Genomic DNA, 17,636 nt, shown 5'->3' with positions numbered 1-17,636 from the left:
TCTTCCCTCGCAAAGCCATCTCCTTCGACCTCTGTGCTGTCCCACGGCCGTCGCTCGCATCCAGACATCCCCCTCGGCCGCGCCCTGAGCTGGTACGGCGACAAGCAGAAGAAGAGGCCCTACTGGACCCAGTTCTTCAGCACCGTAGTCATCTTCCTCTTCTCCGACCTTAGCGCCCAGCTGCTCGTGCCGTGGGTCACTCAAGATAATAATAATGATAGCCAAGATGATGCAGAGACACAAGAGGAAAAGCTAGGGATACTCGACAGATACGATCCGCTGCGCACGCTCAGACATGTCAGCATAGGCGGGTTCGTCGCCATCCCGAGCTACACATGGTAAATCTCTACTCTTCTACCCTTATGTTAAGCATAGATAAGACTAATACAGACAGGTTCATGTTCGTGCACAACAACTTCAACTACGCCTCCAAGTTCCTCTCGATAACAACCAAAGTCGTGCTCTCCCAAGTCATCTACGCGCCGCTCTTCAACGTCTACTTCTTCTCGGCCCAGTCGCTGCTCTCCGGCGCAAGCTGGTCGGAGACCCTCCAGCGTCTACAGGTCACGCTGCCCGTCAGCATCGTCAACAGCGCAAAGATATGGCCGGCTGTCTCGGCGTTTATGTTCCTGTACATCGATCCGGCCTTTAGAGCGATCTTCGCGGGAGTCATTGCCTTGGGGTGGCAGACGTATCTCTCGTGGCTGAACCAGATTGCCGCGAGGGAGGTTAGGGCCAGAGAAAAGCAGAAGGAAGTGGGAGCTGGGCCGGTGGGAAAAGTCGCTGTTTGATTTATTTCTTCTTGCATACATGTGCATGTTTTGGGTTGGGCTGGGTATAGATGTATAGATGTAGATGGTTGGCGTTGTATATATAAAGTATCTAGATATCCCGTATAAAAGTCAAGTTCACGTACATAACCAGGCAGCATCGACCACTCCACGCGTCTGTCTATGTCTTCATCCTCCTTTGACTTCCTCGGGGGCTGGACAAGCGGCGCGGAGAGCAGCGAAGACACCGAGCCTGATATCTCGCTGGACGAGGCGCTGCTGCTCTCCGACCTTATCGCCTCCGTCACCGATAAGGACACAGACAGCAACGATGGAGAGTCAGAAAGAGATGCAGACAGAGACACAGCGATACAGGTGCCTGTGCCTGTGCCTGATATAGAGGACCATGCATACCTGCATCTGGCGCTCGAGCTGGAAGCCTCCCTTCCGGACAGCGGCAGCAGTGCCAGCGGCGGCGACTCGGAGTATCAGACTGGTAAGACGGCTGCTCTTCTTCACTGAACTCACTGACTGACTCAACTCGACTAACAGCGCTCTGCAGGCCACAGACACAAACACAAGATACAACAGTCCAGAGATGGAGAGAGTACATCCAAAGATGGAGACGAGGGAGAGGATACTCGCTCCCCCCTCGAACGCTTCAGACGACCACCCATGAAAGGCCTCTCGGTCTCTGACCTCGTCGCCCGCGCCTGGTGCGAGCTCCAATACTCCTATACCCTACTACACGGCTACAAAACCACCACTCCAGCCATGAAACGCGGCACAGTAGTACACCAGAAGCTCGAGAATGAAGTCCACACCTCTATACCTATCACGGTACTCACCAAGGAAGACGCCTGGGCCCTACGCATCTGGAACGTGATATACTCCCTCCGCACGCTGCGTGATATAGGCCTAACGCGCGAGATGGAAGTATGGGGGATAGTGGATGGAGAGATCGTGACGGGCGTCATAGATTGTCTCTCCTATGAGTGTGCGCAGCCGGAATTGCAGAAAGCCGTAGGAAAGTACGCTGGTGTATGTTCGACGAAGCGGGTGGTGGCTCGTACAGACAAGGAGGGTAGTAGCAAATGGATGTTTGAAGGAGACGGGCAGAAAACGGCGTTGAGACTAAGCGAGGAAGGGAATGTGTATATCACTGATGTCAAGACGAAAGACGCCAGGCGGGGCTCGAGGTTGCCGGGCGTGGAGTCGCCTTCGTTCAAGCCCGCGCGCATCCAGCTGCAGCTTTACTATCACTTCTTGACTCGCCTGGTAGAGTCCGAGGATATCAGCATATTCGACATTGCGGAACGGTACGGGTTGAAGCCTCATGCGCCGCTGTCTGATGCCTTTTTGGCGCAGGTCGGGAGTATCAATGACGATTACTTTGAGAACGAAGCTTGTTCGTGGTCTCAGTCGAGTCAGTCTGAAGCTGGTGATGGCGATGATGGTGTGCAGAGACAGGACTCGTTGACTGTGCTGCTGAACCATAACTCGCTGTCGAATCTGTGGGATCTGCTCAAGGAGAACCTCAGACTCACTTTTCTCCGGCCTGAATCTACATCTACTCTTACGTCTACGAAGGACGAGCATGAGCAGAGACAGGTGTCTTTGCTATCGCCTATACTGACTGTATCATACATGTCTCAACCAGAGCCAACCTCGCCATCACCTCCACCCACGGAGACAGACACAGAAGAGTCAAAGACAGAATCAAAGACAGCAACAGAATCAGAGTCAGAATCAGACACGCCTACCCCGTCACAGGCAGACAACAACTACATCACCCTCGGAACGCGCTCTTTCGTCTTCGACCCAGACTCGCTCTACCCGTATCTGCTCGAGGGGCTGGACTGGTGGCGCGGCAGACGCCCTGCCCACGCCATCCCCGTCTCGCAGGCCTGGAAGTGTCAGTCCTGCGACTACAGGGGGACCTGCAGCTGGCGTCGGGAGCGGTTTGAGATGCACATGCAGAAGATCAGAGAGAAGGGCGGCGGCTGGCTTGGTTAAATATCTTCTTGTAGCGTTGATGTATATATGTAGGACTTGCAATGTAGCACTTGATTGGCCTTCATATCTTCCACTGCCGTTTCTTGATTTGGACTTCTAACGGGATACTAGTACACACTTGCTCGTTGGGTTGGCTGTACACGTCTCTACCAAAGGCTATGTGGGATGTTTTTGATATTTGTGTTTGTGTAGATGGTGCAACTCCATGTAGTTATGGCATAACTACTAGATGTCCACACCCACCACCGCAGGAACTCCAGTATTTTGGATAAAATATGTGCTAGAATGAATCGTATGTGCTCTACGAAGGAGATTAATAGGGTAGAAGCCTGTGATCACAGTGCGTTGGTGCAAGATCAGACGAAAGTGCTGCTATCGATACTTAATTTATTGCTTTTATGCAAAGTTGCCAAATAAATCTACTTTTACTACCAATTAGAGGTTGGTAGACACCGACCACCAACCTGCCGAATATACCTAACTAACTCGCCGAATGACATCTCCGAACCGTAGAGAACAGATAGTGAAGTAACTATCTATAGAGTACCTCGTAGTGTATCTACTGCTAGGAATATCTACTGGTGTACCTGTATGCTCAGCTTGCTCTAGTTACCAGGCTGTCCTGCCCTGTAACTTATGCACGCGTATCAGGATTACAAAGATAGATTACACTCTGGTATCCGTGACAGCCTCAGGTCGCTCCAAAGTACCTTTGCCATACACCAGCAGCGGCAAGAGTACATCCAAGCTACCTCAGCCGGTCCGCCTGTCGTTATCTTACGCATCATATTATCCCATCGCCCAGCCCCGGCATCCTGCATCGACTGGCCTGTCTTGCTCGCAGGCCAGCTTTAATTACCAGGCAGCGTCACGCCCGATACGCGGATGCGCCGTCACGTCTCGTCACGCCCGCCGACTTTCCTCTTGCTTCGCCCTTCGTCGCGCTGCGTTTCGTCCCTTTTCTCCCTTTTTCCCTCTTTCTCTTCCTCTCTTCTTCTCTTCCTCTGCCTAACTCGCCTCTTGCATGCGTGTTGCTGCTCAGACAGGTATGGTTGATGTGGACGGCTTCTGCTGACGAGTTCTATAGATCTGAGTTTGATAACTAACTACTCAGACAGATAGATAGCATAGCCTCGCCCCGTCTCGCCTCGCGTATTCAGACATACATAGCTCATCCCGCCCTCGCAGCTTGAAGGGACAGTTCAATTGACGACTTCACAATGACCACGCGCAAGAGACGACAGGAAGCCGGTGAAGAAGAGGAGCTTCAGGCTCTTCCTAGCGACCAGAGCGACGAGGAGGAGGAAGAGGAGTAAGTTGTCGCGCGTGTAGATGGGGGATGTTAGGTAGTTAAATAAGTGATGCTGACGTTGGTCTCAGGTTCGATGACGAGTCTGACTTTGAGGGAGAAGACGATTCAGAGGAGAACGAGGACGAGGAGCCTGCTGAGGAACCAGAGCGTGAGTCGTCCTCTACCTACCCTTACACACACACACACTCTCTCTCTCTGCTTGTATTTCTGTGTGTCTCTGTAGGTGTGTGTCATGCTAACTTGCGATGTAGCATCGGCTAAGCGACGCAAGACTGGTCGAGCTGCTGCTGCAAAGAAGGCACCTGTAGATGACGACGAGGAGGATGCAGATGAAATAGAGGAGGAAGAGGAACAGGCGCAAGGCGAGGAGAAAGACGAGGAAGAGGAGGAAGAGGCAGAGGGAGACGACGAAGAGAAGGACGGCGATGCTGAAGAGGACGATGAAGTAGCTGAGAAGCCTGCTTCTTCGGCCAAGAAAGCCGCTGCCGCTGCTGTTGAAGAGGAAGAAGAAGACGAGTAAGGAGTGGGCTGGCTATGGGAAAACTGGACCTGGACGGGTTTTACTTATGAAATGTATCTGATAGAGGAGGGACAATAGGAATAGGAGAGTGTTTATGCAACTGAACTGGGTTGGGTATCTTGTTGTTGTTTCTTCTCTTGTAGCGAAGTCGTGTCGTGGTGTAATCCATATTCAGGACAGAAACGCCTCAAGTAGAGATGAGATGGAAAGAATAAAAAACATCCAACTACGAGCTTTCGTTCGAGGACGGCTTTTAAAAGAAATGATATTTTGATAAGTTACTTTATATTTATATATTTATCGCCCCACTCCTCTGCCGTTCGATATCTGGCCGCTATTTGCTTATAAGTACTAGCTAGGTACTTGTTCTGAGGCTGCAGGGCCAATGAGAGTGGTTATCATCGCAGGTATTTATATGTAATGGAATGCAGATAGACAAGACACACCCAGATACAGACAGCACAAGTCAAGGAGTCCCTAGCACTAACCGTCGCTTCCGCTGCTTCGGAAGGTCGCGCAGAGCTGGCAGTATTGGTGCGTGAGATCGAGGATGGGTTGCGGCAGGTTGGTCGCCTGTACGATGCTGCGGACCTTGACCGCGCCCTCTTCCTCGATCAGCTTGCGGATGACATACAGCAGGTCGGGAGAGAACTGTACACGTTAGCAAGGCAATATTATATTATGGAAAGGATGTGAGGAGTAGGGAAAAGGCGTGAACGCACCTCAGAGTACCATCGATACTGCCAGGCTATCAACCTGACCAGCGCGTTGAGCATGCCTCTCGTATCGTTCTGGCGCTCGTACATCTTCAATATGCCCCGTAGTGCCTTGGGCGAGAACCGTACGGACAGACAGTACTTGTACGCCTCAATGGCCTCGGGCAGATGGTGCAGCCGCTCAGCCAGCTCGCCCAGAATCTCCCACTCTGTTGGGGACTTCTTGTACTCGAGAGACTGCTGGCGGGACTGCGCCATCTCGGAGCGCCAGATGGTGTACACGCGTAGATCCTCGTACAGAACCATGAAGAGGTTGTCGAGCCAGCGCTCGCATAGGCGCTTGTTGTGGAACTGAGATGCCGAGTTGGTGTTTTCCTGGATTATAACTGTTAGCTCAACCTCTCCCTGCATTGCACTGCACTGCTTGTAGAAAATAACATACGTCGTCGTTGCCGGACTTGACTACCTCTGATGCCACTGTCTGGTTAGGCTTCTCGATTCCATGGTGCTCGGATGGCTTCTTGGGCTTGCCATTCTGCTCAGAGGCTTCCCCTTCATTTTCAGAATCGTCGTCATCGTCATCGTCCTCCTCCTCGTCGTCAGTTGTCCTGGCAGCCTCACTTGCGCCGTCGTGTAGGGCTACCGTGCTGGCATTGTGAGTGGTGCTTCCTGGCCGGGTTGCCGTCTGTCGTTCAACCCTGTACTCTTCTTCCATAACAAACACCTCGCTTCGGATCTTCAAAAGCTGGTCCCATCCAATGTTTGCCGCGATCTTGGTCAACAGGTTGTACGCCTTGAGGAACGTCCCCTGATAGTTACCTGCATGCAGTTTTCGTAGCGTAGGGTGCACCATGTCATGCGGAGTGCCTTCTTTGGGCTGGCCCTCGTCAATCTCGTCCAGCATGCTCTCGGGAAGCACGGGGAGGATGATGCGGGTTGGCTGAGGCATCCGGGGTGAGTCTCGATCTTGATAGTTGAACATGGGACAGGAGTTTAGCGTCAGCAGAGCTAGATTCCACTTCTCGAGGCTCACGTATACCTCCGCCAGCCGGATCCAGGAGCTAAACTCGCTTGGTGCTGCTGTCACGCTGCGTTTGGCGCATTCAAGTGCCATCTCATGTTCACCTTTACTCTGGCAGAACGCAGCCTGGCAGTCTAGCAGAGCATAGTCCATGGGTATATCCTTGAGCGCATCGTGCATTAGTCGGACTGCCTGCACTTCCTCGTCGGCGGATATCAGAACCCGTGCAAGAAGTGATGACACCTCTACCTCCCGCGCTCGGAGTTTCTCGAACAAATTGATGCCGGACACATATCGGCCTGTCGTATTGATGTACTTTAAAAGACCGGAGGTAAGATGGTTGGTGACTGTATTGGGGACTTGGGTTTCAGGGTCAGAACTAAGCTGTCGGCCTAGAAACGGGCAAAAGGAGAAAACGTCGTTAGCCGGTTGAATAAATCTGTGGCAGCTTGAAGTATTAACGAACCATTAAAGAAGAGCCTTTCCGATGCATCGAGGAATTTATGTTCCATCTCCGTGTTGGTGATCGGATTGAACCGTCTCACGCCCACGATCTTCTTGATAGCATCCCCGCTTCCGTCGTCCGCATAGGAGTAGGACCTTAGCACGGCGCACACGAATGTCTCCAGCCATAATGCTTCGGTTGCAACACGCTTGTCCCCTCGTTCGTCGATGCAATAGCTCTCCAGGCTGCCTGGGATCTTCACCTCAACCCTCATATCCACATGAGAGAACGCATTGTAGCAGCTTTTCCATACGTTAGCCGTTTATATCGATCGACACCGGAGGGGCTGTCTGTAGAGGTAGATGTATGTAATACCAGTATATTCCCGCAACCACTTTATGCTGCTTGTCAATCGGCGAGTAGGTAAGAGTGTTCACGTAGGCTGCTAAACTGGCTGACGAAGACGCATCTATGCCCGTGACATGGTGGTATACTCCGGTCTAAGGCTCCAGACGCTCAGTTAGCAAAGTTGCTCGGAAGACAGCTGTTGCGAACGAGGAACGGCGCCATCTAACCTGCGTATTCGGAGTAGATTTCGATTGCTTCACCAGGTGAACGAGATCCGGGGGGCCGAGTTCTCTCAGGTTCTGTAGGGATTCGGTGCGGGCATCTATGGACGAATAGAGCGTATCGTCTTCCTCGATAAGCCTGTTCCACGCAATTCCAGTTAGCATACGGCCATGCAATTATCTCTAGCAATCCTCTCCATAGTAAGGCAACAAGCAACGGCTCGACCGGCGTAAAGATCTGGCCACTACTTACTCTGGGGCAGCTGGCGAAACCATAGTTAGTCGACTATCGCTCGCCCACCCCTAAAGAGGAGCAGCTCTAGTTAAACTAGAAGACAAAAAAAGAAGGGAGCAGCGCTTTGAATGGCAGAATTGAATGCTTCTTCCCGAGCAGGATATTAAATTAAAAAGACATAGTGAAGCTGGCTGCGCAGGAGACGTCGTTGGTTGTTGGTTGTTGGTTGCTAGTTAGTTATTTACTTCCCTGCAGGCGGAAGAAGAGGCAGTGCTTTTTGTCTTTTGTCTCTAGTTACGCATTCACGCATCTCGCGCCATGCCTGATCGGGAAGTTCGCGACCTCCGAGCTTCACTCTTCTCCTGCGCTGGCTTCGCATCTACAACCAACAACGTCCATCAAACAGCTTCGATGCGGATGATTCTGCGGTAGAAGACAGATTTTTGGTCTCTAGCATAGCTTCTTCATCGGCGTCGGACTTGGGTTTTGCTGCCGTTTTATACCCTGGAAGTGCTGGGCTGGGCCTATTATATCTCAGTGGATCACCGGCCATGTCTACTTTCGCAGCGCTGAACATAGAGGCCGACGACACCCCGGAGGAGGAGGTTGATGATACGCGCGAGATTCAGATAGAAGAGGCCCTCAAGTTATACCAGACTGCCCTCAAACTCCACTCACTGGGACCCAAGCACTACAAAGAAGCCGCAGAGGCATATGACGCGCTCTTCAAGTCAGAGATATTCAAGTTACCGCAATACACAGATCTCGGAGCAGATGTATCAGAGGATGAATTCATAGAAGAAGTTGATGAGCCATCGGCTGTATCGGTTGCTGCCGTGGAAGAGACAGAGACTGCGGCCAGCGCCTTGCCACAAACGCTCTACCTGTCATACAAGAATTACGGCCAGTTCTTGCTTGACACGGTTCGGTATGCCTGGGAGCAAGGAGGAGACTTGGCTGACACGGCTTCTTCCACCGAATCCGCTATAAGACACTTTGCGGATGCACTGGAGCGGGATGACTCTGACCTTGAGCTGTGGAGGAAGTGTGGCAGGGTCGGAGACGCCCTGAGGAGTCACCGGATCTCAAGATTCTGCTTGGAGAGCGTTTTTGAAGGAAACGGAGACGGCATCGACGATGGATTTGAACAGCTTGGCATTGAACAAGCCGGCACAGTTGGCGATCTACGGAAATTCTTCACTGCTCTGCACGACCCTCTATCACTCGCACAGCTTCCGCAGAAACAGCCAAGGAAGGCTCTACTTAACTTTTTGCAGCGACAGATAGATCCGTTTCCCTATCTCCCTTCCGCCTTGAAGCAGCTGAATGGGAATTCTATTTCCTGCGGACTTGCTCTTCCTGCGATTAAACGCCATACCATCACTCCAGCCACCAACTCATGGGCTGCTCTGGGGGAAAAGATTCTTGAGTTACTAAACAAAGAAGATGGTTCTGATAAGGGCACTGCAGAAGTACTGGGAAGCCTGCAGATTTGTCTACCAGATTCAGATATCACGATGGCATCTCCTGCAGCAACTCTCCCAATTATTCAGGGTCGAAGGCCGTCCAAGCACAAAAGCTCTGCATCAATAGATATGGGCGAAACAGAGTCAAAATCCATGCCAAACGTGGAGGGATCTACTGCTAAAGATAGTGAAATGAAAGACACTGCCCAAGAAGGTGAAGACACGGAGCCCAAAACTGAGGAGAAAGTTGATGAAAATGCTGCTGAAGATGCTCAGGATGACACCAGCAAAGAAAAGGAAGATGAAAATACTGTCGACAAAGACCAAGAGGAGGCTGAAAAGTCAAACGAGCTAGCGGATGAGGAGGAAACGCGGCCTGGTCCTCAGACACGGAAACGCTCTTCGGCCTCAATAGTCAATGAAGAACAAACAGACGGGGTAAGGACAAAGAGCAAACGTATCCGGGCACGAGAGTCGATTGCCGATACACAGGCACAACCAGAGGAGGTTATTTTTGACCAGACAAGATATTTTGAAGACAGGCTCGAGGTCTACACCCACGCAGATGAGTGGATGTTTAGCACCGCCAGCGGCCTGCTGTCAAAGTTTGGTGTCGAAGAGCTTGGTAGTATCGACCAAATAAAGCAGATTATTGCTATCGCTGAGCCTGAACACGATGCCACGGAAACCACTTCTGAATCCTTGGCTATACGCGATTTGAGGTATATTGTTGAAAACTGGAATGATGCCTTTGGAAAGATAGCGCTGCATAGTGATATATTTGCAGATACCCAGGATGGTCTAAAGGGAGCGAAGAAATCTGGCTTTAGTGTCTTCCTTGAGCACTCGAAACAAGTTGGAGCAAAGGCAGAACAGGAGTCGGATTTCATCGATAACGAAGGCTTGGAGCAGTTTGCAGATAGCATCAATGCTAGCAATCTAATCATGCAAGAGGTTGCCTTCAAGTGGTTAGAGAAGTATCTTAAACCCGACCTGCATTCTCTCGGGCATGACTTATCCGCTGTAACGGACTCCAACTATGCAACGCAACGAATGCCGCAAAGCGTGAGGGACACCCTTACCCAGATACTGCTTCAGTTTGATGGATTTGTCTACGCTAGACTGAGGGAATTCGCTTTGAACCTAGAAAGAAGGATTCTCTCGCATGCGCACGAAAGGCCATATTCCTTCACACCAGATGATCTTACCGCTGTGGAAATGTCCCAAAGCATTTATGAGCTGCATCTGGACATATATGACTCAATTATCTGTCAAAAAGAGAAAGATCGGGAAGCTATCGTTTTACAGCAAGATAGGCTCAACAGATGGAGGGCACTTACGCGCGGTTACATTTGCTATTACCTTGACCTATGTGCCGTGGACAATCGACAGACTGCGATTGTTCTAAGGCATTTATGGGCCACCACTTTCCATGAAAATATGCTAGACGATCAGGATGGAGAATATGTCCTTACATGCCTAAGTGATATTCGACGTGCTCTAATATCGCTAGGAGACCCGGTTATAACCCTGGCAAATAATAACACAATGCCAGAGATATCTACATCTGCAATTGACCAAGAGGTATCCCGCCTTAAAGCCATGGGCTTCTTCACCGACATATTTGGCTCCGGAAAAGATGACGCCGTACATCTGATTGAAACCATTGAGCCTGTGGTAGACCCGTCCGCTGTGCGGTATATGGACGAAAATGGTGACGTATCTGAAAATGTTGAGCCATCCACAACAGTCCAGAACTTGATAGCATTCCTTGATCAGGGTGATGCGACTCTCAAATTGTTCCTTTGGCGCCGCCTTCGTGAGGCCTATGATTCCATCGACTATCCGACAAAGGTTGTCTCTTGTCATTTCCGAGCACTGGAAACCGTCATTCAGGAGCTGAATCGCCCAGCCAGGATGGATCTTCCTGCGAATGAGCGGCGATCTAGCCTGCTGAAATGGCTAAAACTAGCTGATGACATACTTACCAGTGTGATGAGGAGGGTAGTTAATCACTCGGAGGTTTCTTTCGAATGTTTCGACTGGGCCCATCTCCAAATGTCTATGTCCTCACTTGCCCGCCTATCTAGACTTCTACAGTCTTTCGCTTTTTATGAAGACGGGGTTCGTGTTGGCCAAATAACACCGGTTGATGTTCGGCCTGCGTCCACCGCAAAGACCTTGGAACAGTTCAAAGAGAAGCTTCGCAGTTTATTTGTAAAGATATGGATGGTGCAATATACACTTTTAAGAGAAGGTATTGGCCAGAACAAAGAATTATTCGATACCCCCTTGGACGACCGCATACACTTCTTACGATCTGTTCACAACGCACTTGGACTTCGCTCATATTGCAAATACCCAAAGAATCTATTCGTTAAACTCATGAGGGATGAACTCTTGATTTTAGAAACCGATGACGTTTATGAAGACGACCTTGCTCAAGTGCTGTACGACCTATACAAGTTCAAATTCTCACCTCACCTGGATGTTTCATTTGACCACGGCTGTCAATACGAGCCTCTCGATCAGGAAATAGCTCTGAAGTTGGTTGACTTTACTATTTCTCAGACGAAGCGAATGGACATCAAAGATTATTTGAAATCGGATCTAAAAACGACTGTTGATGCGCTTCAAAGGCAAATAGGATTGATGGGCAAGTCGGAGGTTTCCACCCCTCTCAACAAGAGAATCTTATCTAGATTCTTGAAAACTCCAATAAACCCGCTAGATCTTTTCCGCTGTGTACAGGGTGTCACTGGACTATCAATGATTCCTGTTTATTCCAAGAGCGCTGACCTTGCCGATAAAGGCTGGTTTACCTTCCTGGGCTCCGCAGCGCTCGCCAAATTCCGATCTCTAAAGAAAGTAGGACCCACACCGACAGACGACCTAGATCTCGCCGCTACCCTTTTCCGCCATGACTTGGAACATGGCAAGGATCGGTGGGAAACGTGGTATCAGCTTGCTCAGGTGTATGACCTACGACTTGAAGAGGAAATTGCCTGGTCTGCAGAAAAACTTAACAATGACCGAGAAGATCTTGCAACTGTGGAACGAAGAGCTATACACGCGTATTCTATGGCTGTTGCAACTGCTGTTCAAACGGGTGATTTGAAGCCTGACGAAAAGAAGCAGGTGTCTGAATTATATACGGAATTCGGACTTCGTGTCTATGCATCAACGAGGGAGCCTTTATCGATGGGTGCATTTGATGTATCTCCATTCATGAGGCACTACAGCAGTGGTGCAGATCAAAGGATGTACGAGGGAAAGCCATTTAGTTCCATGAAACCGTTTTCTGCCTGGTACTTTGCTAGCTACCTCTTCCGTAAGGCAACGAAGGAATGCCCGATGAACTGGAAGTAAGTTTTGACTCCATACACCATCTGTATGTATTATGCTTACAACTTGTCCTAGGAACCACTTCATGTTCAGCAAGTGTCTGTGGAAAATGTACTGCAGTAATGATCCTCTCAAGAAACGATACAAAACCATCGAACCTTTGGATATCCTAGACTCCTTGACGGATGCTATTGATGCCCTCCCAAAGAAGAAAGATGGTCGGGCGTCAGAACCGATCCTGGAACCTCATTTTAAACTCGTCTCAATTACCCATAAACTTGTGCGGCGCGGTGACCTCGAAGTAAGTCAGAAACATATAATTCTTTTTTAGTACCATTTATGTCATTGACTAACTAATGCAACCAACAGCCGAAGGATGCCAGCGAGAAGTTACTTACAACCACATGGGCTAAAGGGTTATCACCGGCTACGGACTTGGAGTCTTGGAAACCGTTCATTCTGGGAGTCCTAAAGCAGCTTCAAAATGCAGATAAGTCCAATTGGCACCATCGTATCGTTGCAAGGGTTTGTTTTATCTCACAATACTTATGCTATGTCACATTGCTAATCCTTTATGTAGGCTGCTCATATAATTTACGATGACTCCAAAGACAAGGAGGCTGCGATAGCAGCGAAAAATGATCTTACCCAGCACATCTTCACGAAGACTATGACTGTACAGGTCTGGCGTCCGGAAAACGAAAGAGCTGGAAGACATTTCGTCTATACTACACGATACGTCTACTTTTTTGTACAGCTTTTGGACCAACTTGATGATCGTGCAAACCTGGACATGTTAGTCCGTCGTGTGAGGCGAAAAGTCAACGATTATCTGAATTTTCCTAAGCTCTGGGAAGATACGTGTATAACATACATTAAGGTAAACAAATATCCCAAGTGCACACTGTGATCAAATAGACTGACAAGCATGTAGTTGCTTCGACGTGCAGGTAATATATCGGAGGGAAAAGAAGATGCTGTCTTCAAAGGAGTTAGCCTTGATGAGTTTACTCTCTACTCTGGCCGTTTGGATACCTGGTGTCAAAATCCGGCTAAGGAAGACATTCCAACAATCGAGTTGTTACGCGATGCCGTTGAACTGAAAAAGCTGAATGGAACAGTTATCAAGTCAGGCATGTTTGATGATCTAGTTGCCGATATATATGCCCAGCTATATGAGAAGACGCTACCACAGTTCGTTGAGCAGGTTGCTGGAGAGGAAAACCGGGAGCGAATGAAGGTAGACCACTTGCTTATGACGGGTGAATCTGCCGATGGCGCAGAAACGCCCCCAACCACTACTTCAGCGCAACCGGCAACCAGGCCTCGAGCAAAAGGGGTGACAAGGAAAGAAGTGCAGAAAAAGGCTGATGCCATTGCCGCTAAAGCCCCACGGCCTGCGCCTAAACCTGCAAAGGCCGCTGAGGATGAAGCCAAGCAAGCTCAGGCAGAGCGCCAGGCTGCCGAAGAAAACACCGGTGACGGTACTACTACTGAAGATGCTCAGGGCGATAGCAAGGGAGAGAAAGAAGGTGACAGCATAGAAGACAAGGACGGGAAAGATGAAGACGAAAAAGAGGAAGAAAATAATGAGGAGGAAGAGAAGGAAGGAGAAGATAATGAAGAGGACGAAAAGGATGGGGAGGATAATGAGGAAGAGGAGGGAAAAGAAGGTGAAGATATCGAAGAGGAGAGAGAGGAGAACCCCGAAGAAGAGGGCAAAGAGGGAGATAATGTTGATGATAAGGAAGCCTCTGTTCCTGATCACAGTGTCCACGATACCACAGAGGAAGAGAGTGGTCTCAGTGAGCTTGAGACCGAAACAGCCTCAGGGGACGCTATGAAGCCTTCCAGCTCTATATTCCAGCATCTCCTGAGAGCCCGCATGCCATCCCCAAAACCAGGGTCGGAACTATCAACTGTTACCAGCGGGGACGGCGGAGACAATGATTCGATTCCTGCCCCATCATCCGTACCAGATACCAAAATGGAAATAGACGAAGAGGTGGAGGTTGGAGATGATGGATCCGACACAGAGGAGCTGCCAGAAGATTGATGGCAGCCCATTTATCACAATTGTATCATATACTGATTGATGACTTTCTGATTTTTCCCGTTGGCGAGCAAAGCGTTCTTCATATATACTATCTTTTATATACTATCTCCTTTGTGGCATGCCTATGGCGTCATAATGCCATCTTTCTTATAGCATTGGTCTAGGTCATCCTGGGAGGTTATATCAGTATATTCGATGTCAATTATTAAAAGCTTCTGTAGCTAATATTATCCATAGAAATTTGTGCAACCGCATAGCAGTCCTTCCCCTATTTATCAATATTTCCAAGAACCCATATTAAAATCCAGTAAAACTGTGAAGGGGGTATACATGAAACAAATAGAGAATCGTAAGTCGTAAAATAACAGCCCAGGAGGTCCTAGTTTAATCATATGCGCCTTCAGGAGCTAGGTCCCATTGACGGGTAGTCAACCTTTTCGGTTTGCCGGACTGTGAAAGGGGGCTAGACTTCATATTGAGCTTCTTCATGTCCAGCTGGGAATTCTCAATATTACTTTCATTAGCGGGAATGAAGCTATAATCCATGGAATCATATCGACCGGGTATAGTGTTTTTCTTGGATCTAGTTTTCTTAGTTGGAGATCTAGAATGAAGCTCTCTTTCGAGCTGCTCTATTTTGCGCCGTAGCGCGTCATTTTCGGATTCTAATTCGTCTATTTTTTCGGCTGAATCTGGCGCAGGGTCTTCGTGTACTTTTGGGGCGTTAGCTATGATTCCGACGCAAATATAACAAGAAGTGGTATACTTACTCTTGATACCACGGGAAAGAATGTCAATTTTCATATCTAGATGGTCCTCATTTCGAGAAGTCTAGATTGGGCATTAGTATATGTTGGTGCAAAGCAAGGAAACGGAACATTACCTGTTCATCTAAAGCTGCTTGCCACCGTCGCTTCTCTTCGTCCATGCGCTCCTCCATCTCAGCCCAGCATTCCTCCCGAACATCCTGTTCGATGAGCAAACATCTCTCTTCAGCAGCTTTGAGCTTGAACTCCGCCTCGATCCTCAGGGCTTGTTCCTCAGAGAACCTAACAGCAAGTGCTTCATATTCGTCACTTATCTGTGCAATTTCCAAGGCCGCGAGTTCTAGCTGATCTGCATAAGCGGCTTGAGCCTTACTAGAGGTACCAGGGCTAGGTTTTTGCGTTGTTGAGCTAGGAGGAGCAGATAGTATTGTGCTCGTTATAGATGGAATTCTTGGAACGGTAACCTCCTTGGCGAGGGCAGAATACCGCAGCATTTGGGACGTTGCATTGAAATCACCAAGGGGGTCAGCCATTACTAGCATGACAGCCCTTTGGGAATTTCTTGGTTGTGAATTCGATGAATTATTTGGTGATGGGAATGAGTTTGAAAACAGGAGCTCTGTCAGTTTACACTGTCTGAATGGTACGAGTGCCTATATATTTCAAGATTAGGTTGGTTCCAGCGTAGATATAAAACAGTTGAACTTGGAGCTCACCTTGTTGCCATCTTGGATATCAGACCGCATCTGCAGACATTGACCAAGGTACATCAGACTCTCGTTAATTTTACCTGCTTCCGCAAGCGTTGCTCCGGCGGTTTTTGCGTTTCTCGCTCGCTCGGAGCCTTACAGTGACGGTTAGCTTATCTATTATACCTGCCTCTATAACATGACAAACGACTTACCTGCAAGATCAACAATGGTGAAGGTGTGTCCGGCCCATGATTCGTGACCATATCTCCTATCCCTGACCTTCTTCTTAACTTCAACGCAGAAGAATCCATGGCTTCTGGAGCTGACGCTGTTACTTCCTGTGCCAGTAACCCTTCTTTCAGTCAAGCCTGTTTCAAGGACCATTAGCGCTTCTTCGTATGTTGAGCAAACGACTTTCCGCAACCCGGCAACAACTTTACGATCTGTTGAGCCTTCGGTTGATTTGAAAAGTAGAGGTCGTCGGCGGTCTTTCTGGTTATTAGCAGCTCTGGTTCCATTAACTTGGCTGGCCGGGGAGAGGAGGTCGAAGATTCTATCATTATACACTTCGTACATCGACACTAGGACAACATGCTCGTCGGTTTCGGGAACGGGGATTTTGATGCTGCTCGTGTCGGGGTCTTGGGGCAGTATGCTAACTCGAGGGAGGTGTGGGCGTCGCGAGCTGCTTCCTATGAACGAATCCTTGAGATGTGGTTTAGTAACATTCTTTGCTATACTGTTGTGGTTATTTCTGTTCCAAAAGGGGCGTTGGGAGGGAAGTTTATAATTCGGCTCTTTATAGCCAAGAGACTGTGATGTAAAGGGGTATATCTGTGCTTTTTGGTGTATCTGCTCAAGTGCTGAATGCGTATTCTTCCCCCATTGTGCTGAGATGCTGAGTTGTGATGAGTGACCTACCATGGGCGTCTGAGATCTAGACATAGGTGTCTGCGCTCTTGATATTCGTCCTCGATCTCCGTCTCCGTAGATCATCTCTAGAAAATGTTCTGCAGAGTAAATCTGGGCTTCTGACGGGTCTGATGCGGTGACGGAATCGAGGAGAGGGTCCTCTGCTTCATCATCTGGGACTTGTATCGTGTTTTCAAGCGACTTAAATATGATATCAAGTGACATCTGCGTTATACCTCGCTGCGTCTTGGATCCCAGGATGGTATGGCTCTATATATTCACACCATCAATATCAAAATCACTAGCTCAGGAACCTGTTGCAGCCTACCTTCCCACTTCCTGTAACTCCCAGCGTCGCCACCAGGCTATCCCTGTTTTCCAAAATCACGGCATTGATCAATGATTGCATGCCAGACTCCTGAAAGACATCTAGCTGTGTAGCTTCCTCCTCGAACACCTTCGTGAACGCGAACTTCTCGACGGCCCGTTTTCTCGCATCGTTCGGCGGCTGGACGGTAATGTGGGTTGGAAACGGCTCGTCGCCCTCAGGAGGCTCAATGGACAAAAAGGGCTCTTGTTTGGCATCATGTCTGCCCTGGATCGGCGGGCGCAGTCGCAGATAGACCTGGAACAGCGACATCTGTCCGCTCGAAGACTTCGGCCGCTCCATCACCGCGAATATATAGATTCCACTCGACCTAGATGTCTGCTGTCCTTTTCTTTTTTTCCTCCCCTTTTCTTTTCTGAGGCGACGCAATCTCGACCGTTAAAAGTTGCTTTGGTGGTTGTGAGTT

General features: G+C 49.2%; 6 protein-coding genes across 6 annotated transcripts; 4 read left to right on the top strand and 2 right to left on the bottom strand.

Annotated features, from left to right (window-relative positions):
- Positions 1–15: 15 nt before the first annotated feature.
- MGYG_09185 (hypothetical protein) lies at positions 16–791 on the top strand (the record flags this gene model as incomplete). The annotated part of the gene is made up of 2 exons (XM_003169847.1): positions 16–338; positions 395–791. Coding segments are annotated over 2 exons (720 nt in total), but the record flags the coding sequence as incomplete, so codon positions are not given.
- Positions 792–953: 162 nt separating this feature from the next.
- Positions 954–2,786, top strand: MGYG_09184 (hypothetical protein; the record flags this gene model as incomplete). The annotated part of the gene is made up of 2 exons (XM_003169846.1): positions 954–1,266; positions 1,333–2,786. 2 exons carry the CDS (start codon positions 954–956, stop codon positions 2,784–2,786), a joined length of 1,767 nt encoding a protein of 588 aa, XP_003169894.1.
- Positions 2,787–4,006: 1,220 nt separating this feature from the next.
- On the top strand, positions 4,007–4,618 carry MGYG_08066 (hypothetical protein; the record flags this gene model as incomplete). The annotated part of the gene is made up of 3 exons (XM_003169845.1): positions 4,007–4,098; positions 4,167–4,246; positions 4,350–4,618. The coding sequence occupies 3 exons, from the start codon at positions 4,007–4,009 to the stop codon at positions 4,616–4,618; spliced, it is 441 nt and encodes a 146-aa protein (XP_003169893.1).
- A 483-nt stretch (positions 4,619–5,101) lies between these two features.
- On the bottom strand, positions 5,102–7,645 carry MGYG_08065 (bud site selection protein 7; the record flags this gene model as incomplete). Its single annotated transcript, XM_003169844.1, has 7 exons — positions 5,102–5,269; positions 5,341–5,709; positions 5,777–6,747; positions 6,822–7,102; positions 7,176–7,300; positions 7,376–7,508; positions 7,623–7,645. The coding sequence occupies 7 exons, from the start codon at positions 7,643–7,645 to the stop codon at positions 5,102–5,104; spliced, it is 2,070 nt and encodes a 689-aa protein (XP_003169892.1).
- Positions 7,646–8,155: 510 nt separating this feature from the next.
- MGYG_08064 (hypothetical protein) lies at positions 8,156–14,471 on the top strand (the record flags this gene model as incomplete). The annotated part of the gene is made up of 5 exons (XM_003169843.1): positions 8,156–12,435; positions 12,491–12,716; positions 12,785–12,940; positions 12,996–13,295; positions 13,350–14,471. The coding sequence occupies 5 exons, from the start codon at positions 8,156–8,158 to the stop codon at positions 14,469–14,471; spliced, it is 6,084 nt and encodes a 2,027-aa protein (XP_003169891.1).
- Positions 14,472–14,855: 384 nt separating this feature from the next.
- Positions 14,856–17,512, bottom strand: MGYG_08063 (kinesin family protein; the record flags this gene model as incomplete). The annotated part of the gene is made up of 6 exons (XM_003169842.1): positions 14,856–15,184; positions 15,242–15,302; positions 15,355–15,891; positions 15,955–16,082; positions 16,143–17,112; positions 17,171–17,512. 6 exons carry the CDS (start codon positions 17,510–17,512, stop codon positions 14,856–14,858), a joined length of 2,367 nt encoding a protein of 788 aa, XP_003169890.1.
- Between the last annotated feature and the right edge of the window lie 124 nt (positions 17,513–17,636).

Source organism: Nannizzia gypsea, genomic scaffold (assembly GCF_000150975.2).
Source record: "Nannizzia gypsea CBS 118893 supercont1.8 genomic scaffold, whole genome shotgun sequence".
Classification (NCBI taxonomy): domain Eukaryota; kingdom Fungi; phylum Ascomycota; class Eurotiomycetes; order Onygenales; family Arthrodermataceae; genus Nannizzia; species Nannizzia gypsea.
This window is presented reverse-complemented; position numbering and strand designations above follow the sequence as displayed.